Consider the following 26,656-nt stretch of genomic DNA (forward strand, 5'->3'; position numbering starts at 1 on the left):
AGAACTAGAGGTGGTTATACATTTTCCCAATAAATTTCACCTATCCTCCGAATAGTATGCTTCATGCTATTCTTTCTTGGTGATGATTAGGTTCCAATAATTATCTTCAAACAGGCTCTGTTTCATAACATTGCAATTTCCATTTAAAATATAGATGCTAACTGCTCCTATATACTGGTATATGGACAGTATTTTTAACTAATACAATATACTATAAAATATGCCATAGCATAGATGTAGCTATAGAAAATTATTATTTGGAGAATTTGAAAATCCTCTAGTTGAGAGAAATTTTAAATACAGAAAAAAGTTTATCATTAGTTAGGAGTCTAATAGTAGAGCAGGAAGTAATTCAAATTCCAGAGCTGGACTTTTGGATCTCTCCTTACTAGTTACCTAACTTTGGGCAAAGGCAATGAGTCAGGAAAATGTGAATAATTTTGTTGAAAGAAGCAAAAATAAGGGTTTTTTTTAATAAGGGAAAAATAAGACCACAGATATAAAGGTTTTCCATAAAGACCTAAATTAACTGTTAGATAAAACAGCAAAAAATTCAAATCTGGTGTTGCAGAAAAATTTACTCATTTATTTCTCTATAGCAACAAATTGTTTTGTATCTCCTTTCACAGGTTTCATATGCCAAAACTGTGAGACTATTTTAATGTTAACTAATGGTTTTTAACTTTTTAGTTTAACAGCTAATACATAAGACATACTTTTCATGGAATCTGTACTAAGTGTTCTAAATATATAGAGGTCATCCTCTGATGACTCTTGATAACTGGCAACATTAAACACACTTACAACGAACATAATTTAGATTTTATTTCTCAGAATCCATCCTAGTGTAAACGTCAGAGAACAGAAAAACACGTCTGTCTTGTGTCCACTTTTCTCGGATCCAGCACCATCTCAAATTATCTCCTAATTTCTGTTCCCTCCCTTTGGAAGGGAATCTCAGGCAAATCCATTATCAATTAAAATCTTTTGATAATTATTTGCAATCATATTTGAAAGGAAACTGTTGACGATTTATTGTCATATCTCAAGAAAAAATTTATTGTCTAGATGCCTAGAAGTCAATGGCATAACTTTCATAGAGGTCAATGAAAGAAGGAATATAAACACTGATAAAAAGAAAGGTTTGGTAAGAATGGAAAAAAGAGGGATTGTCTTTGTTTTTCCAAGTAGAAGGTTTGTTCCTTCTCTCCACAAAGCCATGGACTTGCGCAAGCTGGCTGGAGTGCAGACAGAACGTGTACATCACATTTATCTCACTAGAGGGCATTCTCCTATGTGACACCAGTTGTTCTGCCACCTCCACCCCACTCTGTAAACGTCCCATTAACCAGAGCAGAGCTTTTACCGCAGTTCTAATTTATCAATAAAGATCACAAGAAAGGTACTTCGGATTGTTAAAAAGAAACCCAGAATATTACACCAACACATTTCAAAGTCAGGAGGAAAGAAACTACTGACTCTGTTTCACTCTATAAGAATTAACAAAAAAAAGCAGAAACTAGGAAATCATTTTTTGAAATTTCACAGTTACGTATTTGCAAAAAATTGAGGCATACATTTAGGCTAACATATGTGTTAGATGAATCACCACTTCAGCACATAACTACAGATGGACACTCCTGGGTTTTCACGGAACCATCACTCAGCAATGAACACCATAAAACAAAAGGTGATATACTTACGAACTAAAATCACAAGAAACTCTCCAAGATCAGTCTTCAGTGAGCTCCAATTCCAATAAGCCACAACGACAAGAAGACAATATTCATTTAACAAAATGAGAAGCCTTATGACAAGAAATCAGGTATCTGTATTCCTCTAGAGACATTTCTTCCCAACCTAACAAAGGCACTTGACATGTACTGAGATGGACAGTGAATTCAAGTACTGCCCTGGGCAACTTTACCCTCCTAAAATTAGATGAAGTGGTGAATAAATCCTAATTCATTCGTCCAAACAGTCTGAAATACATGACTATATCACAAGTTCTCTATTTCTGGCAGATATCATAACCCAAGAAGAGTATGCTGGTGCCCACGATGAACTGGCTGACTTGAGTGTAACGGATCCTCTTGCACAATGTATTCCTTCGTGACTGTGAGATCTGCATGTAATTACAGGGAAAATAACCATTCAAAGGTAACAGGTATTAGTGCTCACTCTTCTTCTTGTCTTTTCTTACTTTTTTGTTCTTTCCAAAAGCCTTAGATGATTCCTCCTGAAAAAGACACAAATCACTGTAGTATCTCCCTATTTATATGAAGATGATGGCGTAGGAACCCTAAATGTGATCATACAGAGTATGTATAATGAAAGTGTAATTACTTCCATATCCAAAATCTTTCTGTTTTACAAAGCACTTTCATTTGTAGTCCATTTTAATATTTCCAAAGTAATCAAGGATAATCAAGGAAAATACTCATTTACGCTTGAATTATTTCAGTACTAAACTATTTTTCATTTTCCAAAATAAGGCAGAAATGTTTAAATGGATATGAATGTACTTAAGAAATATGGAACAAAAAAAAAATCAGAGTATGAAGGAAGAAAGCATAAAAAGGCCTACCAGGGAGAAGGGAGAGGCTCTGACACTAACAAGAATGTTAGAATTTTATACATGTTTAACGAACATCTAGTTTACTGTACCGTTAGCTACAACCTCTCTGGATCTCAATTTTAGGAAGTGGTCTCTAAGATTTTTATAAAACTCTAGGATTCTATGAAATTAAGCTTCAAAGAGATGAGGTGATCTACCCAAGGTCACACAACTGGCCAGTCACATTGTTCTGACCAGAACTTAAATCTTGGTGACTAATCCAAAGGTTTGGCTAATGCACCACACACTTTAGGATTCATTCTTCTTTTTCTTTTCTTTTTTTAAATATTTTAAACTGAAGCATAGTTGACATAATATTATAACAGTTTCAGGTATACAACATAGTGATTTGACATTTATATACATTATAAAATGCTCACCAGGTAAGTGTAATTACCATCAGTCACTATACCAAGTTAGTACAGTATTACTATGTTCCCCATGCTGTATCTTTTATCCCGTCTTATGTATTTTATATTGGAAGCCTATACCTCATGATCATCTTCACCTATTTTGACTACCCTTCTAACCACCCGTTTGTTCTCCATATTTATTTCTAGTTTTTATTTTAGGTTCCACATGTAAATGAAATCACATGGTATCTTTCTCTAACTTACTTCACTTAGCATAATAAGTGGACCTCTAGGTTCATCTGTGCTGTTGTAAATGCAAGTTTTCATTCATTTTTATGGCTAATATTCCATGATGTATGTGCACTACATTTTCTTTATCCATCATCTATCAATGGACACTTAGGCTGCCATCATATCTTGGCTATTTAAAATAATGCTAATAAACACAGGGGCGCATATATCTTGTGAATTAGTGTTTGGGGTTTGTGTAAATACCCCAAAAGTAGAATTACTGGGTTGGATGGTATTTCTAATTTTTTGAGGAACTTCCATACTCTTCCCACGGCTAGACCAGTTTACACTCCCACCAGTGGTTCATGAGGGTTCCTTTCTCTCTACAGCCTTACCTACACGTGTTTCTTAATCTTTTGATACTAGTCATTCATATTTGTGTGAAGGGATATCTCACTGTGGTTTTGATTTGTATTTCCGTGGGTTTAGTGATGCCTATTGGCCATTTGTATGTCTTCTTTAGAAAAATGTCTATTCTGGTCCTCTGCTCATTTTTAATTAATTATTTATTTTTTAGTGTTGAGTTGTATGAGTTCTTTATACATTTTGGATACTAGCCCCTTATTGGTATATCATTTGCAAAAACATTCTCCCATTGTGTAGGTTGCCTTTTCATTTTGTTGGTGGTTTCCTTTGCCACGCAGAAGCTTTTTAGTCTGATATAGTCTCCTTTATTTTTGCTTTTGTTTCTCTTGCCTGGGGAGGTGTATCCAGAAAAATACTGCTAAGGCCAATGTTTGAGAGCTTACTGTCTGTTTCCCTTTGGGAGTTTTAAGGTTTCAGGTCTTACATCTAGGTCTTTGATCCATTTTTCAAGTTTATTTGTGTGTATAGTATAACAAAGTGGTCCAGTCATTCTTTTGCATGTAGCTGCCCAGTTTTTCCAATACCATTTATTGAAGAGGCTTTTCCCATTGTATATTCTTGCCTCCTTTGTCCTAGATTAACTGACCACATAAGCAAGGGTTTGTTTCTGGGCTCTATTCTGTCCTGTTGATCTGTACGTCTATTTTTGTGTCAGTGCTGTGCTGTTTTGATCATGTAGCTCTGTAGTAGTTTGTAATCAGGGACCATGATACCTCCAACGTTGTTCTTTCTCACAATTGTTTCGGCTATTTAGGATCTTTTGTGGTCCCATACAAATTTAAGGATTATTTGTTGCAGTTATGCAAAAAATACCATTAGTATTTTGATGGAGAATGCACTGAATCTGTAGACTGTTTTGGGTAATGTTGATATTTTCATAGTATTAATTGTTACAATCCATGAACACAGTATGTCTTTCCATTTATATCATCTTCAACTTCTTTCATCAATGTCTTATAGTTTTTGGAGAATAGTCTTTCACCTCCTTGGTTAAATTTATTTCTAGGTATTTTTATTCTTTATGCAATTAAAATAACTCAGTTGTAAATGAGACTGTTTTCTTATTCTCTTTCTGTTAGTTCATTTTTAGTATATTTAGAAACACAACAGATTTGTGTATTTATTTTGTATCCTGCAACTTTACTGAATTAATTTATTAGTTCTAATAGGTTTTTGGTGGAGTCTCTAGGGTTTTCTACACATAGTATCATGTCAGCTACAAATAGTGACAAGTTTACTTCTTCCTTACTTAATTTTTTTTAAATTTCATAGGTAATGGGAGAAACTCTCTAGGTATAATATCAGTAATTGCAGCTTACCGGTGAATTTGTGTAGTTCTTCTCTACCAGTATGTTCCTGGCACAGTTGTTGATATGCTTAAAGCGATCTGGTCCTAGCAGAATCCCTCCATACCAGCGTGATACTACCACCATGACATTTCTCACATTCAGAATCTGTTATTTTCAGAAGCATAATTAGATACACATATAGACATATGCACATGTAAATTTTAAAGGAGAATGAAATAACCCATATGTAAAATTGCACATAAAATTTCCCCATGACTTTAATGGCAGAACCACATGAGTGAGCAGAGTGAGCCTGCTAATAACTCAGGGGATGGAATGTTAGAATGAGAAGGGAACTTGGAAAACACTGTGCTGCACAGTGTCCTCCAATTCCAAACTGTGGGACAACCAGGCAAAGTGAAGGGGAGATCATGCAGGTAGGCTCCCAGTTCTTTGTGACTTAAGCCAGAATAGCTTTGTTTAGGCAGCCTTTTACCCTGGGCTAAACAACAGCACAAAGCCTGCTTCCAAACAAACTACTAGAGAGAACTGGGGCTGCATGACCACTGGTTCCTACCAGTAAGGTCTTCCTCAGTTTGACATCTGTCAAATGCTGCACTTTATGTAAAACCCACCAATCCAGGGACCTCACCCACACACAGTTCCTATCAAGGGAATGGCCTGGTTAGAAAAAACAACCTCCACATACAATAGCAGAAGAAACTAAAGCAACTACCTTAGGAAAAAAAATAATCCATTCTTAAAATTAATGGACAATCAATGATCACCAGACAGATGAAGAAAATCCAGCAGCATGAAAGAGAAAGGACAAGATAAACAAACTAAAATGGACCAGGAACAATTAAGGGAGAGAACATCTAAAAAGCGAAATACTAATTAGTACAGTTAAGAATATTTTAGAAGATATTGCATCCATAAAACCAGAATAGCACACTATGAAAAAGGAAAAATAGACAACAAGAAAGAACTTTTAAAAATTAAATAATGGTTGCTAAAAAAATGTTTTAATTCAATAGGAATTCTGGAATATAGTCAAGAAAATGTCTCAGAACATAAGGCAATGAGATGGGCAACTTAATAAAAAAAAGAAACCTCTGGATCTATCCAGATGGTCTAACACCCAACTAACAGGAGTGTCACAGAGACAGAAGAGAGAAAATAGAGGGGAGGAAACTGTCAAAAACAAAAGGGAGAGCTGAAGACAGTCTTCTGCTGCCTATGACTCAAAGAGCTGGAAAGCACAGCACTTGTTCTTAAGTCTTTGCTTTCTGCCCATATCCAGTGGTTAAAATTTCCTCTCAATGTAAAAAAATTAACTGCTAAATTAAACTGAATATATCTCATGATTATATAATCTAACTGATTTACTTATTCCTATGTGGAGCTCTGATTTGGCGAGAAATTTTATGGCTCACAGAACAAGATTAACAGGGTTTGACTTAAACTTACCTCCATGAGATGGAGAAGACGTCCACCAGCTGCTGTTTCCCCATCATCCTCACAGTCCTGTAAGAAGGTCTGTTTATCCTCACAATATATTCTAGAAATACATATAACAGCATTACATTTTGAAACCTTAAAATATTGAGTCAATTACTCTTTCATACTTGCTGCAATCAATTTACTTCTAAAATGAGCACATTTGCTTTAAAAAAATCCTTATTGAACTATATATTTTTTCACTGAGATTTACTACCCAGTATCAATTTTTTGTATTTGGGAGAGCTGGCTATCAAGGACGCTTCCTTTAAATCAGACATGCTGTAATTACTAGAAGATATGCTTGTACATCAGACACTTTCCCTACTTTAATAACCTTAAAACTATGAGATAAAAAGTAGTCACTGGAAAACATTTATTGAGGATGTATTATATAGAAGCATGATACATAATAGCCACCAGGAAATTATATAAAAGAAACAAGTAGCATACTCCTGTTTGTAAGAGAAACACTAGCCATCAAGCATTTCTCTATCTTCCCCATTCTGAGTTAAGAATTATAAGATCTATTTTTCTCAGTAATTTCCCCCTGGATAGTTATCAGTGTCAGAGATAAATCATGTTATTTTTACCCATTTACGTTATCTAGAAAGTTAGCATTTGGAATCATAATGTAGGCTAAAATGTAGTACAAAAAGCTTGGCAAATAGGTGCCAGATACAAAAAGAAAACAGTGCCAGTTAAGGTTATGCCACCTAGTGGATTTCTTAGGCCCCTACAAGTGGTACCATCAACAGGACTAGGCAAATAGCAAAGGTATCTTTCCGGCTGTGGCTGTAGCAAGCCAGATACTACCTTACCTATATACCTCAGTTACCTTAATTTTATTAGAGTAATCCTATTCATTCATTCATGCATGTATGCATCATTAAATTCATCTTTCCACCAACCTATCTATTAATATGCAAAACTACAAACTACAAGCACAGACTAATCCCTCATTTTTATACTGATGACCCTAACTCATTAAGAAAACATCAAAATTCTATACAGCAATATTCTAGTATGTAGGGAATTATATAACAGTTTTTTGTAAGTTTTGGCACGTAAAGGGATATAACTTAGTAATATTTAAAACTCACCTATCCAAAGTGATCGATTTTTTTTAGTCTTTTCAGTTTCAGATAGCCTAGATTTTACAGTCTCAATCACATTTTTAAATTGCACCAAATCCCTATGTCTCTATTGTGATTTATTTCAGTCCTAAGCTATGTTCTTTTAAGTCTGTGCTAACTTGCATATTTAAAAATAGACCTTTCACCACTTAACTAAGAAATCAGCAAAGATTTGCATAAAACCTTAGTACTGAAAACTGGAAGGCATGTAGTAAAAGAATCACTTTTAATTCACTGCTAAGGGGAAATAAATTGGTTAAAAAAAGAACTTTGTAAAAAATCTGGCAACATGATTCAAGGGTTTCAAAAATGTTTATACTTTTTGATAATTCTACCTCTATAAATCTATTATATCTTCCCTTTAAATTATACCATTTCATTTCAAAAATAATCTGAAGCAACCAGAATCTATCCTCTAAGGAAATAATCTAAAAAGTATACAAATATGTTCACAGGACTACTTTACCATAGTTAAAAATATGAAAACTAAAGCAAAGAAGAAATGGTTAAACAAAATGTGAAATGGAACCTCAAATATTATACAACCATTTAAATAGCAACATGGAAAAACGTTTTGTTAAATTCAGAAAAAAATAGGATACTGGGGTAGAGCACTGAAAAAATAAACTTTGCACAGAAGATATATCAAAATATTATCAGTTACATTTAATGGAAGAAAATGGCTGCTTTTCCTTCCATTCTTTATTTTCTGTAGTTTCCAAATATTCTACACATGACTTTATGTGAAAAAAACACATAATATTTATTATTTTATAAAATCATGCATCAGTTTCCCCTATATTTTATAAACTGTACATTCCTGAAATTGTGATAATCACTTACCGGTATGCATAGATGTTGTGGGTGGCACTAGCTATTTTCTTATTCTCATACAACCTGGCAAGAATCATTTTCACCTTAAAAACAGCAGTAATATAAATACACTAACGTATACTGTTTATTTGCTCTGTACATAAATGCTAGAAACATATCTTAAACATATTGATCTGAATACTATTGTATTAAAATAGTTATTTAAGAATCTTCTATACTCTGAAAAAGCCATTCCCAAAGTTTTTTCATTTTAGTGGCAGAAACTGGTTCTCTCAATTGGTATAAAAATGATAGACCTAGTATTTTTGAGCACCAATTATCAACAAATATTTGTGCATTCACCAGGTCTAAGCACTTGTACATAAATATTTTTCGCCAGATAATTTTAAATGTAAATATGAGAATTTCTAAAAATGAGCTGAGAACATACCTAATTTATATATCCAATGTGATAGGTGTACAATTATAGCATGCTTCAAATGTTATAAACCTAAACTCTGAGAGTGACACAGGGCCCATAAAAGAGGTAATAACATATGAGGTTCTTAAAAGATAAGTGGCAATTCTTCTGCACCAAAGGGATGAGGGGGGTGGGACAGGAAGATGCCCTTCCAGAGGAATCAGCATGTGTGAATGTACCAGATTTAGCAAATGAAAATAAAGGATGTTCAGTTAAATTAGGATTTCAGATAAACCACAAATAATTTTTTATTGTAAGTGTGCCCCATGCAATAATGTTTATCTAAAATTCCAACTTAACTAAATATCCTCTATTTTATCTGTCAACCCTAGCAGGGACATAAAAAAGTTCATAAACTGACCAATAGTTTTATGTAGCTGTAACTTAAGAGTATGAATGAAAAGATGAGATGTTTTTGGAATGACGGAGCTAGGGTTATATCACAAAAGGCCTTGTGTGATGAGTTATATGTTTCCTTGTAGACAATAGAAATCAACAAAGTTTAATTGAGGGGTAATGACGTGGTCAGATATTTCAGAAAGGTAACTGGCAAGGAGTGTGAAAGAAAAAGTGGAGGTAAGGAAGACTGAAGGGGCGTCAGGGAGATTAACTTCGATCAGAAATTGTGCAGTCTTTTATTATCATTTTTTAAACCTTTCAGGTGCTCAGATCCTGATCAATGGAATAAAGTAGACATTTACCTCTAAGATTTACTTCAGCTCTCATAAATTATGATCCTATAAATCTAAGTGACTGTAATCAGAAATAGAAGATCCAAGATGAACAGAGTCAAAATAGAATATTGAAGGAGAATCCTGGCTACAAGATTATAAGCAATGGCCAACAAGTTGCAGAGGAAAAAGCCTAGAAGCCTGCACCAGAAGCTGTTCTCTTGACCACAAGTCAAGGCAGAAAAGAACTTCCTCTTTCAGAGTCTAAAAGAGAGTGAAATGGCAGCCTGGTACCAAGAACCATATCCCTGTGGGTCAAGGCTTTCCAAGAACTTAGAGTCACTGCAGAACCCAAAGAGAAGAGACTAATGCTTAAAACCTAACCTAAGTTAATGAGGCAGTTTTGCTGTTAATTTAACCTTTTAGAAATTACTGAAATTATCTCTCATCAATAAAGTTTAAACTAGGTTATATATATTATACCGTCAAGCAAGAAAATGATTCTGCTGAAAATAGAATGAGAAAGACAAAAATCTTTTAGGAATAAATTTTTCACTAATAAGTCCCCCACTTGATATCCCTGAGTGGAAATCAGGTCACCTAAGATCAGGAAGCAGAAAAGAAAAGGAATTCTGGTGAGCAAGACTGGGCTCTGCCAGTGGGTCCACTGTCCCCTTAATCGGGCAACAGTGGAGCAGTGCAGACTCCCACACAACAGCACAAATAATCCTTTTTAACAAGCAATTAAGCATCATAATTTTCTATTAACACCATGATGGGTTTTTCTTGTTTGAAAATCCATTAAAGGGTTAAGCCCTAATCAGAGTTTAGATACAATTTTGAAAGCAGCTACAAAGAGAAACTAAAATCTTCCATGATTCACAGTAATTCAGGGGTAGGAAAATGAGCAAATATTTTTATCTTATATGAAAATTAAACATAATAGTAAAAATAAGGATATTATTGCAAAACCATTTACTTGAGTATCTTTGGTAAAACAACATCAAAGTGAGCTGGACATAGTTTAATTTTACCTGTTTGGGACAAACTACTGGTGCCAAGTGTGCCTGAAAAGTACTTCTTCGGTCTGTAATAGGAATGCCATGATCAATCGGCGGTAATTCTTCTATTTCTATAAATTTAAAGAATTACATTACTTTTATTTAAAAAACTCTCACATTCAAATACTGAAAATTTGGCAATGGTTCTGTGGGGAAGGTGGAGCTGAGAAAGAGATGTAAACTATATGGCACGTCAACCTGAACAGCCATTAATAGTTGTATATTATTTTAAGTAAGAAGTTGCCAAATTAAGTAAGATAAAACTACTTGATTTTTACCTGCCAAGGTCACCCAGTGGAAGTGGCAGGTCAGGACTCAAATCCTAGACTATCACAGCAGTATAAGTATAAATAGTTTTTAAAAATATAAATGGATCTTGAAACCAAAAGGATTGATGGCTGCTAACAGAACACAATTTATTTATCCATTCTTTTGTTATGGACCTCTAGGTTGGGAAACCTATGACTTTATTTTGTATAGCTATAACATAATGTCTTCTGCTAATAAAACTATTCCTACTTCACAGAACTGAATTAAGTATATCAGTAATACACTGAACTGATATTCAGAGTATCATGATTTCTAGTTATTCTGCCTCTTAAACGAGTTTAAGAGCCATTAATTTACCCTTAACTCTGCTGAGAAACTTACCAATCATCCTGGCTGTTTGCTCCACCTGCCTCATTTAGGATGAAAAGTTGTTCATGAAAAAAGAATCAAAATTGGTTCCACTGTCTAGTCACTGATCTGTTACATCTTACCAAGTCATTCTGCCTTACAATTGATGAAATACTTCAACTAACACATGTGAAAATATTTCTGTAGGGCTTTCAATAACTTGCCAAAAATCACTGCACTGCTTTGTGGCAGGGCTAGGATGAGAAACCAGGTTTATGTAGGACATTTTACCTTCCCCCTGATAGTGTCCTCTTCTTGAACGGCTTGTGACCACTGTACTAGTACAGTAAAGCCAATATGAACTGGATACTATTTAGTATGATGGTGATTTTCACCAAATCTGCAAATATATAAATGAATAAAATGGGAGCTACACAGATTGAAGCAGGGGTGGGAGTTCTGGGTCTTCTCCCCCAATCTTTTACTACCCCTTTGTTTCCTCCATTAGTCCTGAGATACCATGCAAGAACTTTAAAGCTTTGTAATACTGTTTCAAAGCTAAATAATGCCACAGGAAACTCCTTACTTTCAAACAGAATGAATGTTCCCTTGGGTCTATGATATTTTTTAAGAGACTTGAGGAAATTGACCATATCATTCAAAAATTTTAAATACTGAAAAGGAACATACTTTGATAGAAACATAGAGTTGATTTAACACATCTACTTATTAAAAGCTTTAATTCAGTAGCTGCACTTTCAATTAATTTGTGAGCATTGACCAAAATTTAACTGGAAACATCAAGAGACAGATGAGAATTTCAAAATGAAATATAAAAACAGGATGTGAACTGAAAACATTAACACGTGTTTCTTAGTTTCAATTTCTCCCATCATGATTCAAAGTAGCAAACAAACAAAAACGGTAAATTTCTATTTTTTTTTCCTCACTATTCTGAGAGACCTGGCAAACAGCAAAATGGCCAGCAGGCCAGAAAAATACAACTCATTCTCTGCAAATTAATAACTACTTCCTAACACGTGAGGATATACTAAATTTCTAGACCATTCCAAAAACAATACATAATACTGCCATCCCACTTTCCTCAAAAGAAACTAGTTGGTAACATTATACCTGTTCGATTTTCACTGATAGCAAAATCCAATGCTTTAACTGGATTTTCTGGTTGATATGCTAAGATGAGATCATCCTCACATTCAACATCTTCCTCTTCAGTTTTCTTCTTTACATCCGGGCCTATGTGGATATGAGACATTATGAACAATCTACAAAGATAATAAGAAATTTCACTTAAAAAATTGTTGATGTTGGTCTTTAAACACCATTCCTCAATAGAAGGAATTAGGGCTTCTATGAGAAGTGATTGATTCCAGAGTTGAAATGAGGAAAATAAAAGATAGCCCTGGAACATCTTATGATTCCAGAGAGTAAATAAATGATCAGAAAAAGATGGGAGCACATAAGAACTTTAGTATTTTTCCTACCTGAAGGAGCTCCTAAAGGCCAAGTCTGGAACAATTTGAGCAACAAAAAATGAAAGTATGGAATTTAACCCACAGTATAAAATAATATGTAAGTTCATATTGATATAAATAAATAATGGAATAAATAAATGGGAAACCAGACATCTCTTTCTCACAACTGAATTCCAATTGTAGAAGGAAAGAGGGAATGAGAATCATCATTAAGCAAATACCACACAGTAAACACTGTTGACAAGATACACTAATAGATCCTAAAATGAGTGGGTGAAAATCTAAGAATTAGATATTAGCATAGCCTCGAAGTATTTCCCCCAAGATACCTATCAACTACAAAAGGACACAGTAACTGTGATGGTTAATTTTATGTCAACTTAGCTGGACCATGGTACCTAAATATTTGGTCAAACACTATTCCAGGTGTTTCTATAAAACATTTCTTGGATGGAATTCACATTCAAATAAGTTAACTTTCAGTAAAGCAGTTTGCCCTTCATAATGTGAGTGAACCTCCTCCAGTTAAGGTCTTAATAGAAAAAGGACTGACCTCCACAGAGGAAGGGGGAATTCTGCCAGCAGACTGCCTTCAGATTTGAGCTGCAACATAAAATCTTCCCTAGTTTCCTGTCTGCCAGCCTACCCTGCAGATTTCAGACTTGCCTGCCTCTACAATCTTGTGAGCCAATTCCTTAAAATAAATCAATCTTACCCTCTCCCTCCTCTTCCTTCTTCCCTCTTACTCTATAAATACATATACACATACACACACACACACACACACACACACACACACACACACGATATGCATACATCCTATTGGTTCTGTTTCTCTGGAGAACCTTGAACAATACAGTAACTTAACTGTGGAGACATCTGGTCCAAGATAAACATCATCAATTACCAAAAAAAAAAAATTGGTGTCATGTGCTCCTTGATATAATGCACCGTGAAGGACACAGTATCATTTTTGTGGTATTTTTGGCAAAAAGCCAAATCTCACTCCAATTGTGAGAAAATGGATAAACCTAAATTGAGGGACACTCTACAAAATAGTTATCTGTACTCTTCAAAAGTGTCAGGTCATAAAAGTCATAAAAATCAAAGAAAGATTGAGGAACAGTTTACAGACTAGAAGAGAGTAAGGAGAAATAACAATTAAATGCAACATAGAATCTTGGATAGTATCCTGTAACATCAGAAGGAATTAGTGGAAAAATTACTAAAACTTGACAACGTTCTTAGTTTAGTTAATATACCAGTGTTAGTTTCCTGTTCTTGATAATTATACTATGGTTATGCAAGATGTTACTAGGGGAAGCAGGGTGAGGGATATAAGAGAGCTTTCTATACTACTTTTGCAACTTTTCTGTAAATCTAAAATTATTTCAGAATTTCAAAAAATTGTAAATAGCTGTAGATAATTATTTTTAAAATTTAATGTCTATAGTAGAAAAAAAATGAAATTATAAAAAATAAACTTATGCTGAAGATTAATAGTAAAATTAAAATAACTCTTAAGTGGCTACCCAGGATAGGAAAATTCTTATGCAGTATCTTGATCTCTAGCTTGTACTCTTTGCAGTTCTTCAGAATTATTAATCCTTCCACTTTAATGTGAAGTCTAAAAAAACAATTTTTGATTTTAAAAACTCCAAGCAAAACTTATAAAAAGTATAAATTGTACAACACAAATCAGTAATTCTAAAATTTGAAGAGTGGCTAAACTAAATTACAGATAGATGTAAGTGGGAAAGGGAAAATATCATTTTTAAGATGGTAATTTTCACAATTTCCCAAAACTTGAGTGATTCCAAACTTTTTGGAGTCCTAAATTTTCACTGATATACATTTCATTTCTGCAATTATCCCACATTCTAGAATGGTGGATTAGCAAAAATCAGTTTTATCTTGAGATCCCATGAAATGCTGCAAAATCATCATGGATCATAGAAAGTTAAGGAAAATACTTAAAAAAAGATTGTCACATGGACAGAGTATCTTCAGACCATTTACCTCTTTCATTTTAATGGAAGCAGTAAAAATAGTTGCTTCTATATAAAAAGAGTAAAATGCTCTACTTAAAAAAAAAAAAGTACTACAATCAACTTCATTTTTTCTTTTTTTTTTTTGTGAGGGCATCTCTCATATTTATTGATCAAATGGTTGTTAACAACAATAAAATTCTGTATAGGGGAGTCAATGCTCAATGCACAATCATTAATCCACCCCAAGCCTAATTTTCATCAGTCTCCAATCTTCTGAGGCATAACAAACAAGTTCTTACATGGAGAACAAATTCTTACATAGTGAATAAGTTACATGGTGAACAGTACAAGGGCAGTCATCACAGAAACTTTTGGTTTTGCTCATGCATTATGAACTATAAACAGTCAGTTCAAATATGAATACTCATTTGATTTTTATACTTGATTTATATGTGGATACCACATTTCTCTCTTTATTATTATTATTTTTAATAAAATGCTGAAGTGGTAGGTAGATACAAGATAAAGGTAGAAAACATAGTTTAGTGTTGTAAGAGAGCAAATGTAGATGATCAGGTGTGTGCCTGTAGACTATGTGTTAATCCAAGCTAGACAAGGGCAATAAAACATCCACATATGCAGAAGATTTCTCTCAGAACAGGGGGTGTGAGGTTCTAAGCCTCACCTCTGTTGATCCCCAGTTTCTCACCTGATGGCCCCCCTGCGACTATGCCTGTCTTAGGTTGTTCCTCCCTTGAGGAATCTTATGTCTCTGGCTAACCAGTCATCTTCCGGAGCCATACAGGGAAATGTAAAGTTGGTAAGTGAGAGAGAAGCCTTATTGTTTGAAAAGGTTAGCTTTTTACTTCTTTGCATATTAATGCCCTGTGGCTTCTATGCCCAGCATTTGTCTTGAGTACAATCAACTTTAAATGCATACTGATTTTGCTAAAGGAGTCCTAAGTAACTGGTTCCCAGTAAATAACCTTCTAAAAAATTAGTAAACTATTATTTTTTTAATCCCTCTTTTTTTCAAACTGAAAACAATTCTATCGGTGGTAACAACAAAACTATTTTTAAAGGAACTTAAATAGTGCTATATTCCTCCCTAAAAGACCTTTGTGGTTAAGTGGAACAAAGACTAGCAAAGTAAATAGAAAAAATCAGAAATTTCCATTTCTTGTATTTAATGATTCAGTAGAAGAATAATAGAGCAAAATATTTATTTTCAAATGTCCTGAAATTAGTGGTGATGGTTGCACAACTTTGGAATACAATACAAACCACTGAATTATACACTTCTTAAGGGTAAATAATTATGAATAATATTTCAATTTAAAAAAAACAAATTTCAAAGTAGTTTTATGTATCAGCTAATGTGCCTTCCAAGGTTCTTCTATAAACACTACATTCATCTGAAGCCAATGTCTAACTCATACATTCCAATAATTCATGAAGAATGTTCCATGGTTCATACTACCTTAATAATAGTCAAAGAAAGCAGAGATTTTTGACCCAAGTTCTTTAACCTTAAAAATTCTACTACTATTAGAGTATAATATGAAACCAAACGGCTAAATAACCCTTACAGAAAGAAAGAACCATAATTACATAAACAAATGAATTTTCTAGAGAAATTTTATCATACATAAGCCATAAAACCAAATACAAATTGTCATTAAAAATTTCAATTAGAATATCTACATGAAAATTTAATTATGGCTAAAAGAACAATGCTAATATTTTTCAAACCTACCTGGTTCTGTCATTTGAGATTTTTGTATTAGAACATCTCTTATTTTCTCCACCCACAGGTAAAGAATACTTTCACCAATATTCTGTCTAAACAAAATTCAGGGGGAAAATTTTTGTTACTTTAAAAATTTTTTTCTCAAATTCAAAAAAATACAGACATATTTACAATCTAAGAAATCATATGCAATCTAGCCATGTCTTTAAAAATATTTATGAAAACATGATATTTATAGATTGAGCATTTAATATAAATTGTGCATATCAACATTAAATATTCCAACTGGCTCCAAAATTAACAGTGCTTAAAACAGGCAGAAGCATTACAACCAAAAAGGAAAAAGAAAATTTAACTTGAAATGATGAATTAGACAGACATAAATGTGATTTAGTTTCTATCAGTGAACATAGTTTCAGTATTGATGTCTAATCATTGCTTGCTTTTGTAAATGTTTTGAAATTTCAAACCACTTACTCAGTTCACATCATTTGGTATACTTATTTCAAAAAGGATGAATGCAGAGCATTTGAGGAACCCCCCTCTGAGAGCCAATACACAAGACTTAGAAGACAATCGATGCAACAACTTTATATTCATATTTTGTTTTTGATAAAGTATTCTATTGCCCAAATTGATTCATTTTGATCCTAAATAATGTCTGGCTGCTTCAGACCACCTTAACAGATCATTGAGAAAAAGAAGGTATCATGGTTCACATCCACTGAGTTTTATGTTAAATGAGAGCAGCAGCAATAAAACAAAGGTCCAAGTGTCTACTCTTCAAGGAATGACACAAATTTTAGATTAAATTTTAGTATGTGTGTTTAAAGAAATTACTGCACTCTCATTACAACACATTACCTCCTTCCTCTAAATGTTCCCTTTCAAACCATTATCTCTTTATCACCACTCATCAGCACCCAACAAAGGCAACTTTCAAAACAAGCACACAGAAGAAAACAATAGTTTTCAAATAGTCCTGTACCCTCAAATCCTCCCCATCTCAGGACCTTAGCACTAAAGCGGTCCTGTGTTCTTTAGTAAGCTGTCATTTTAGAGAGAAGTCAGTTGGAAAGGTTTTAAAAAACTGGGAATGTTGGTTGAGTGTCTTTTAAACAATTCCCACTTCCATCCTATCTTCTCAATAAAAGACCTTTAGAGGCATAGGGACAGTATGTATATACTAAGCTCAAAGTACATTCATATATATGTGTATATACACACACACACACACATACATACTATATATCTCAACACATTTAATGCCTTGGAAGCCCAAGTACATTCATATATATGTGTGTGTGTATATACACACACACATACATACATACACACACACACACACACACACACACACACATATATCTCAACACATTTAATGCTCATAATTGTCTAATAAAGTAGGTATTACCTTCCCATGATAAAATGAGAGAACAGACCTAGAGAGATTAATTAACTGGTCTAAAAAAGTCTTAAAGCAGTAAGAAGCTCAGAGCCAGGTGAATGCAGACTTACTCCAAAGCTCAGGTGGCCCTATCAAGCAGCTATGCCCATAAGCAAATAGGCCACTTGAACTCGAGTCTCAGTTTCATCATCTATAAAACAGAGATTTAGAGCATCTGGTCTTACTTTACAAAGTAGTTTCTTTTCAGATAGTAGACCTATCTTAATTGACTCAACAAATCTTTAAGGGCCTTGCCTATACACCAAATACTAGTGCAGCCCTGGGGAGCGAATGAGAAAACTGGATCCCTTATCCTAGTATTTGTAACCATCAATATCCCTACAAATTTATGGGTTTATAATTCATTCCATCTCCTAATCTTATTCTATTGATTTCTTCATATCATCATCCTCCAAAGTAGAAATACTAACATCTCATGTTTACTGAACATCTACTACAGAGAAGAGATAGAAAATGCAGTTAATCACCCCTTGAGACAGAAATCATCCCTCCATGAATATAATTCACATTCAGTTTTGTTGTTGTTTGGCGGGTGGGGGGTAGAAAACAGTTTTGAGGAATTCTCACAACATGTGATTTTTCTAAAAAATGAAGAAGAAATTAAACCTTAACTCCACAGCTCTTCTCTGGCCCATGGCTTCCTGCAGATTATACAACAGCACTTCTATTTAACATCATTTATCAAATGCTTCCTCCCTAGTATTTAACGAGACGTTCTGAAATCTACCATAAGGAAATTATAATGGGTAGGAAAGGCTTCCTGCAGAAAATGAAAATTACTGTTTCCCCTGGACCCCAAAATTCTATCACTGATGTGTTTTTGTTGTGCTGTTAGGCTGTATTTGTATTTCCTCCTGTATGACAGTTTGTTCACATCCTTTTAACTATCCACTAGGGTTTGCTGATCTTCAGACTTTCCATCACTGTAATGAAGTCTCTCACAGAATTAAAAACAAACTAAAACAGGCGAAAGCTGGGAGTATAACATTCTAAATATTTTTAAATCTGTTGTTTACTTGTTGTTTTATCAAAATATTTTCATATATTCATAACATCCATACATAAAATATTTAACTAAAAGGAAGGTATGATAAGCAAATTAACCCACATCTAAACAACCACTAAATCCTAGTTTATATTGTTAAGTATTTCATTAAATGACCATTCTTCTCCATCTGCATTCTTGTTGCCTTAATAAAGGCCTCCACTCCCTCCCTCCTGAGTTGCTGACTGCTGTAGGGTTGGTGGCCCTTCAAACTCTTCACAGCGCATGCTCCACACTGCCGCACACCTGATTACATCACTCCCACACCTAACCCACCGACAGCCTACAAGGTAATGTCCAAACTCCTTACTGCAGCTTACAGGTTTCTTCCTATACCTACCTTAGTTTATACACCTGGCATCCTAACCTACTTGGCTGAACTCTGAAGACTGCTTCACACCTGCATGACTTTGCTTATGCAATTCTTTCTATCAGAAAACATTCTACCCTTTTATTACCTGTCAAACACTGTACTCAAAGGTCACCTGCACTATGCAACCCTCCTTTACAACATGCCCAGAGACAGTTTGTTGCTAAAACCTCTAAAAAATGCTACTACAGTACTTGATCCAAACCTCTCAGTAATTATGTCACTATACTGTACTGATACACATGTATCTCAATTTTTAAACTCCAAACTCCTAACAGAGTGCCAGCATATAGGAAACACTCAATGTTTACTGGAAAAACTGACTTCTTTCAGAATACCCTCTATAAGAGGAAAATAAACTACAATTCATCTTCTCATCTAGGCAAAAATCAAACTTAGCATACATTCAAAATGCTAAATTAATATGAAAATCTCAACGGTGTCACAGCTAAAACATAATGGAACTATAAACATTAAGACCTACAGTCATACAATTATCTCATATGTTTAATTTTCAAAAGCCAATATTTTGATGGCCCCTGCTGGAATTTCATGGAAAAACATGATTAAAAGTTATCCACAAAACTTTAAAAACAGAATATTTCTATTTAGACTACATGTGTTCCCACATAATGCCACCGGACTGGGGTTATTCAAGCACTTTTAATAAACAAGACAGTATGAGCCATTCTATCTTTAGAACAAACTGCTTTTAATTTCTGATCCTTCCAAATTCTCAAATAGCTCAAATGAGCTAATTAGGGAAAATAGCAAGTGTGTCCAAGTTACAGGGTATCTCTTAGTAAAGGATGGAGAAAAGACAGATGGGAAGCCATTTCAGAGTGCTCGACACTGGGCACAGGTAGGGCAAAAATCTAACCGATGAATATGATTCAAGCCAAGTACGGAAAGACTTTCAAGATAGAGGGAGTGTTCAACACCACCAAAAGGTACAGAGGCCAAATAAGGTTAAGAACTGAAAAATGATCATAAGATATACAATTACAACATCAGTGGTGAACACATTTGCAGATTTTTATCTTATTCTACTTTAAGGGTGAAAGATAAGTTGGTAAAAAAAAATAATAATAATAATATTTATAATGCTGAGGATGATGGAATCACTAAATGGGGATCTCTCTATTGTAATGTCCAGTTCTTGATTACTTACAGGGTCAACTGTAAATCTGGGAATCAAGGAGGACTACCCTTTTTCCAGGAAGGAACAAACAAAATAAATTGCATGAACCCACACTGTTTTTAATTAAATATTTTGGGAGGAAAAAAAACCTGGCCTAGACCCAAGGTTTACAAACAGCGTACTCCTAACTGCACCAAAAGGCATGGCCACCTAGAACACAGACAATACTGACCAGTTCCTGGATTAGAGTAAAAGTGATATTCTAAAACATTGCTTGTTTTACTAAATTAATATAGGTCACTAAAATTATCCAAATCACGGTCATATCTTCTCTGGACTACTGAAATAGCCTCCTAACCAATGTCTCACATCTAGTTTTGCTCCCTTTCTATCAGTTCTCTACACAGAAATAGGACAGTGTTTTCAAAATGAAAATCTTATCATGGTACCACAGCATTTAAAATCCTTCTCTGCTTCCCAAAGGTCTTGGGATAAAGACAGAAACCCTTAACAGGTCTACAGGGCTCTGATGACTTCCTGTGCCTACCTTGCTAGGTCACTTTCCTACTATGCTTCCTTCTCTCCCCTCCTCTCTCTTCCCACTTCATACCACCATTACTTTGTCTTGAAATGTGCCAAGCTCCCTGACACAGAGCCTTTGCACATGCTGTGGGATTTCACTGGAGTTACCTTCACCTAAGTAACTCAGCTCTTAAGTCAAATAAGCCATCCATGACCTCCTAGACTAGCTCAGATCCTGTTTAAACTAGATCAGTACTGCACATTAATATCTTGTATAAAACATCACAGCTGTAGTTTCATGTTCATTTTTTATATTGAGTCATATTATCTCTTACCAGTAAATTCTAAATGCCATGAAAACAGGGACCATTTAGTATTTGTGAATGAATAAAAAAGTGCAAAAGACAGTGTATTAATAGACTTTCAATCTCATGGCCTAATACAAGAAAACTACCATTAAAAGTATATAGTTTAAAAAATAATTATGCTTAGGATTCTGCTGTTACCAGTTTCATTCAACATAGCTTATGAAAATAATCAGAACAAGAGTAGTATCTCTGAATTTACTTTCACAAACTAGATAATTGTTTTTATAGCTATTAGTTCTACATAGTACCGTACTTGTGTATCTAAGAAGTCGTATCAAATGTATCTAAAAAGTTATACAACCAATCTTTCAAGGACTCTTCAAGAGACTCCTTTTTGTTAATGGAAAGGCAGCTTAGCAAAAGTTTAGAAAAGGTCCTAACACAACACAGTCCCTACAGAAGTCCATAATAGAATCACTAGTAGAATTTTTTTAAATCACCTGTCACTTACATATATATTTCTTCAAGGCTATTCGATAAATCTGCACGTTCTTGCCCTTTAAGCCACGGAGCACTAAGATTAAGATAGACAAGATTATTTGAGGATTGTGCTTATACACAATTAATTTCACACATAAATTCACTAATTAAATCACAAATTGGTTTTATTTAATTTTCAGAAATTATTTTCATTAAAATGTTATCTTATATATATAAATCCATAGTTTCAAAATACTTTCATTTGGCACTAACTCATTTAGTCTTTGCAGGGACTCATGATGAAGCCAACACCAATATTATTCAGTTAAAATACGGTAAAAAAAAAAAAAAAAAGAAAAAAGCCAGGGCTGAGTTCAAAGGATATCATAAACCTGCCCAAGTTGACATAAATGGCAGAAAAGGTTCTAGAATCTAAAGTTTCAGATTCACAGTATTTGCCACACTATCAGGAGTTCCCAATTTTTTTTCTAACTGGTGTCTCAAAAACAACTCTAACCAATAAGCTGGGTGCCACAATGACTGTAAAAAATAACTTCTTCTGAAAAAGCATTTACATTTACAAGCATTCTATTAATTTTATCTATTATTTTTGATAAAATAAAAACTAAAAATTACAGAACCATCATTAATAGTAAATTTTAATGCTGTTTGAAAACACTCATACAAGAAATCCCACTGGTAGGTAAAAATTTTAGTAATTGAGATTTAATACAATCTGTTCACACAGGTTTATACATCTTAATAGGTCAAGCAAGCAAGGATGATCAAAGGTTACTTGCAAGCAACAGGTCAAGACTCAATAAGGTTGGGATGCTGAGAAGATGGTTCCTCAACAACACAGGCTGGGAGAAGCACCAGAAGCATCATGGGCAATTCCTGGAAGGCAGGCAATCTTAGGCAGAGGCATGTCAAAGAAATGTGGCTAAGCCGGAAGAATTAGGTTAGGGGAAACTCTACAGGCCCAGGTTTCTATATTACTAGGTTGTCCAAAGAGGAAGACTTCCTTCCCCATCTCTAAAGATAATTCTGTAGCTCTTTTACTCCTATGAACCCTGTGATTCTCTTTTATACTAAGTAACATACTTCAGTGTTTTTATATAATTTCATTTTTTATTTAAATGCTCTATACCAAGTTCAAAAAGGTATTTTTCATTTCTATATACCTTTTGATAAGAAAGATATTTTATGTAAACACAATGTAGAGCAAGTTTTCAAAAAGTATCATCTTTTTATAAAAACATAAACAGAGAAATATAGCTTACTTCAGTTGATAAATAGGTGGAGCTGTACCTGGGTATTCATTCGGTAGCATCACCTACAAAGCAGTTTAAAAACAAATCTGTTTATGCTTTACCATGGCTCAAATTAATGATATTTACAAAGCTAGTCACTGGACAAATTTCTAACTTGCCAAAGTGAAAAACAAAACCATTGCTTTGTTAAATCTCAAGAGAGAATTCCCTCCTCATATTTACACTTCTACCGTAAATGTGTTGTTAGTGATACCAATTTTTTAAGAAGGAGCTCATTATTTGCAGAGAAAGTAGAAAAGCAATGGAAGTTAGAAAATAAGGATGGAGAGGACAAAGATGAAAGTAAAAGAAACACTGAAATAGGGGCACTGGGCCCTAACCACAAATGAGTAAGTGGCTTTATAACATGTTCCAAGTATTTTCTGAAGAAATGCTAAAAAAAAAACCTAATTACTGTGAAATATATAACTAACATTTAGTAGAGAACCATATACCTTTCTTTTCAAATCAGAATTATTGTAAAAACAAATACTTCCAAAATCTTATTTGGGCACCATTTATGTCAAAATTATAGGTAGTCATCAAAGAACAGCATTAGAACAGAGAGCCTTACTGATCCTTTCATTTATTTATCCTAACCACAACTGATCCTCAACTAATGAAGAAATAAATATCTACTCTATGAACCATCTAAATTACTAACCTATTTTTCCTCTTAAATGTTAGCCATCATCCTAGACTTAGACCCTCTCCTATTAAATGGACAGGATAAGGAAAGGAAGTGAAACTCAAGTCTGTCAATGATACATTAAGAACACTTAAATAATTAAGCTGAGACAGGAAAAATTGAGACTATCAAAGTTTGACTTAAGAGTGATTTGAGATTTAATTACCCATGTGTTCAGATAATCAACAACAAAAGACAATTTAGAAAAAGTCACCCAAGAGCAGTCACTACAGGGATACAATAGTAGTCAACCACATACAATGTTGTAACTGGAAAATGGCTGTAAGGAAGGGGAAAAGTACCTGCAAGCAAAGTGTCCACTTGGGGTCATCTATATCGTCGCTAATTCTAATACAAAATATTTTGGCACAGTCATCAATGACACACCATTCATCGCCATAGATGGCTGCCATTGCTTCAATTTCCTCACTCTGAAAGAAGGTGATATGGGAAAAAAGTCAACAAATGTACATACCCTAAAAACCGCAAGTCTTCATTACTCCTTTATAAGAAAGAATTTGCATTTAACATTACTAGCATAGATGAAGGATCCCTGAAGGAACGCTGCCAAACATTTGGCTGCAGGACACTACTGACGGTCCTGGAACCATCACTCTTACTTTTGGCCACTACCCAGCCAAAATACACCAGCACTCCCATACTCTGCAGCGAGATTCACAAATGAAAGGATAAATTTATCTTCTCTGCTCCAACCCTCTCTTTTTTTTAACAGGTAACCCCAACTCCCCAGTGGCTTTGCTACATACTAGCCCTACATTCCTACCGAGTCTCCGTTGTGTGGTTTTAGATTTGGGCATGGCGGCTGATGGTTGTTTTGGTTTTTTGGTAATCAAACCCTCAAAACATTTCGGAAATTATTCCTTTGGTTTAGGATTAAAAAATAATAACCAGACCTAAAGGTAAAAATAGGATGCAAAGTATGCAACTTTTTATCATCTCAGTTTGTCCTCACAGCCCAGGTGGAAAGCCTTAAGAGCGCCCACGTGAACCACCCTCTGGAGAAAGCTCAGTACTAAGAGGAGTACTTTAGAAATTATTTTCATTAAAATGTTATGTATATATATCACTGAGCCTGCGGGGAACTCCCGGGGTTGTGTCATTATTGCGCATTTTGCAAAGGCAGAAACCGGGGCTCTTAAGCGGCCAGACCAAGGTGAGCCGGCGGGGAGCAGAACCCAGGTTTCTACCTCCGGGCCGGAGCTGCTCAGTCGCGTGCTGATGGCCGACGAGGTCCGGTCGGGGACAGACTGAGCCCGCCGACGCCCGGGGTCTGCCAGCAGAAGAGCCAGAACCCAGCGCCGAGCAAATGCAACGCGGAGGAGGCCCGGACACTGCAGGCGGGAACTGGGGCGGCCCCGGGCAGAGGGTCCTCGGTGGAGGCGGCGCGGGGCGGCGAGGCGAGGCCGAGCCGCGCCTGGAGGTCGGCGCCCCGCCGGGGCCTCACCTGCCTCTGGTCGCTCCCTGAGTCCCCCTCAGCCATGTGGCCCCGGGAGCGGCCGGCAGGCCGCTGCTTGCCCAGGTCCGGAGCGCGGGGGCGTGGCAGTACAGCACCCGGCGGAGCGCGGATTGCGGCGCGATGCAACCCGGAATCGCAACCGGCTCGCATCGCGCAGCCCGCATCTACTTCCGGGTTGCAGGGCAGTTGGTGACCGGGTCTCCCTTACCCGGGATGCTCGGCGACCCTCGCGCCCTCCTTCTCTCTGTCTTTTGGCCCCACTCGGGGGAAGCCGACCTGTGCAGGGTGACAGGAGGCCTTCTCGGCTGTGTCTCCTGGAAAATCGCCTAGGCTGGGGGCTTCAGCTCGCCCCATGCGGCCTGGGTACCACCGGAACCCTCAGGAGACGTTGGGGAGTCGGGTTTACGGCCACGTCCCGGGAGGGGCTCGACGGCAGCGCACACAGCCCCAGACTGGTCTTTGCATTTCAAGGCGGGTTTGGGGGTTTTGTTTTGTTTTGTTTACGTGTTTTAATATACTTTTTCTTGTTTGGGCAAGGATGGGATTGATTTACCAGAAACAGGCGAGGAGAGGGCAGGCGGCAGTTTTGAAAGCGGGCCGAAAAACATATTCACCCACTAACTGTCGTTGTGATAGTTTCCTTCAGTGTTCGTGAACATTTTGTTGTTGTTATCGTTACTCTACAATTACATGAAGAACATTATGTTTACTAGGCTCCCCCCTTCACCAAGTCCCCCCCCCAATACCCCATTACAGTCACTGTCCATCAGCGTAGTAAGATGCAGTAGAATCACTACTTGTCTTCTCTGTGTTGCACCGCCCTCCCCGTGCGCCCCCCTCATATTATATATGCTAATCGTAATGCCCCCTTTCTTTTTCCCCGCCTTATCCCTCCCTTCCCACCAATCCTCCCCAGTCCCTTACCCTTTGGTAACTTTTAGTCCGATCTTGGGTTCTGTGATTCTGCTGCTGTTTTGTTCCTTCAGTTTTTCTTTGTTCTTATACTCCATGGAGCTTTTTTTTGTAAAAGGCACTAGTTATGCCAGTCAACGTAAGGGTGATTGTTGCAGCATCCACAAATTTTTTTAAAGTTTGTGTCATTTCTCCTCCACACCAAGACACGCATTCCATACATTGGTTGTGAAATTGTATCAGTCACCTTATTCGAGATACCTTAATCAAGCCGTGTACTCTCTTACTCAAGGTATTTTATCCCCTCTTGCCCCTTTACACACACATACAAAAACAAAAAATATCACATCTTTCCTCTCACCCATCTTCCTTAGTCATGGGTATGTTTTAATTTCCCTTTAAAACTCTTCTCTGAAAAAATAAAACTCTTCTCTGAGTCAAGGATGTACTTGCATGAGCACATGTAAAGAATTCTGCCTGAATTACTTTGACAATTCTA

At 35.7% G+C, this 26,656-nt stretch overlaps 1 protein-coding gene across 2 annotated transcripts; it reads right to left on the reverse strand.

Moving 5' to 3' along the window:
* Window positions 1-810: 810 nt before the first annotated feature.
* On the reverse strand, window positions 811-25,361 carry IMPACT (impact RWD domain protein). Of its 2 annotated transcripts, XM_036897248.2 has the most exons (11): window positions 25,234-25,355; window positions 24,071-24,199; window positions 23,051-23,103; window positions 21,799-21,861; window positions 16,440-16,525; window positions 12,331-12,453; window positions 10,552-10,649; window positions 8,396-8,469; window positions 6,387-6,477; window positions 4,947-5,081; window positions 811-2,239 (listed from the first exon to the last, which is right to left on the reverse strand). In XM_036897248.2, the coding sequence occupies exons 1-11, from the start codon at window positions 25,267-25,269 to the stop codon at window positions 2,171-2,173; spliced, it is 957 nt and encodes a 318-aa protein (XP_036753143.2). In that variant the 5' UTR covers window positions 25,270-25,355; the 3' UTR covers window positions 811-2,170. The 2 variants fall into 2 exon arrangements, with proteins under 2 accessions (XP_036753143.2, XP_057359973.1); XM_057503990.1 differs by lacking the exon at window positions 23,051-23,103 and having other exon boundaries at window positions 25,234-25,361.
* Window positions 25,362-26,656: the final 1,295 nt, after the last annotated feature.

The sequence above is a fragment of the Manis pentadactyla genome, chromosome 6, assembly GCF_030020395.1.
Source record: "Manis pentadactyla isolate mManPen7 chromosome 6, mManPen7.hap1, whole genome shotgun sequence".
Lineage (NCBI taxonomy): Eukaryota > Metazoa > Chordata > Mammalia > Pholidota > Manidae > Manis > Manis pentadactyla.

Coding starts and splice junctions, on each gene's coding strand:
- IMPACT (XM_036897248.2), bottom strand. CDS start 25,269: ATGGCTGAGGGGGACTCAGGGAGCGACCAGAGGCAG. Junction 21,862..23,050: donor CCACCTATTTATCAACTGAA/GTAAGCTATATT, acceptor TCTTAATCTTAG/TGCTCCGTGGCTTAAAGGGC. Junction 10,650..12,330: donor TATCAGTGAAAATCGAACAG/GTATAATGTTAC, acceptor TTAAATTTATAG/AAATAGAAGAATTACCGCCG.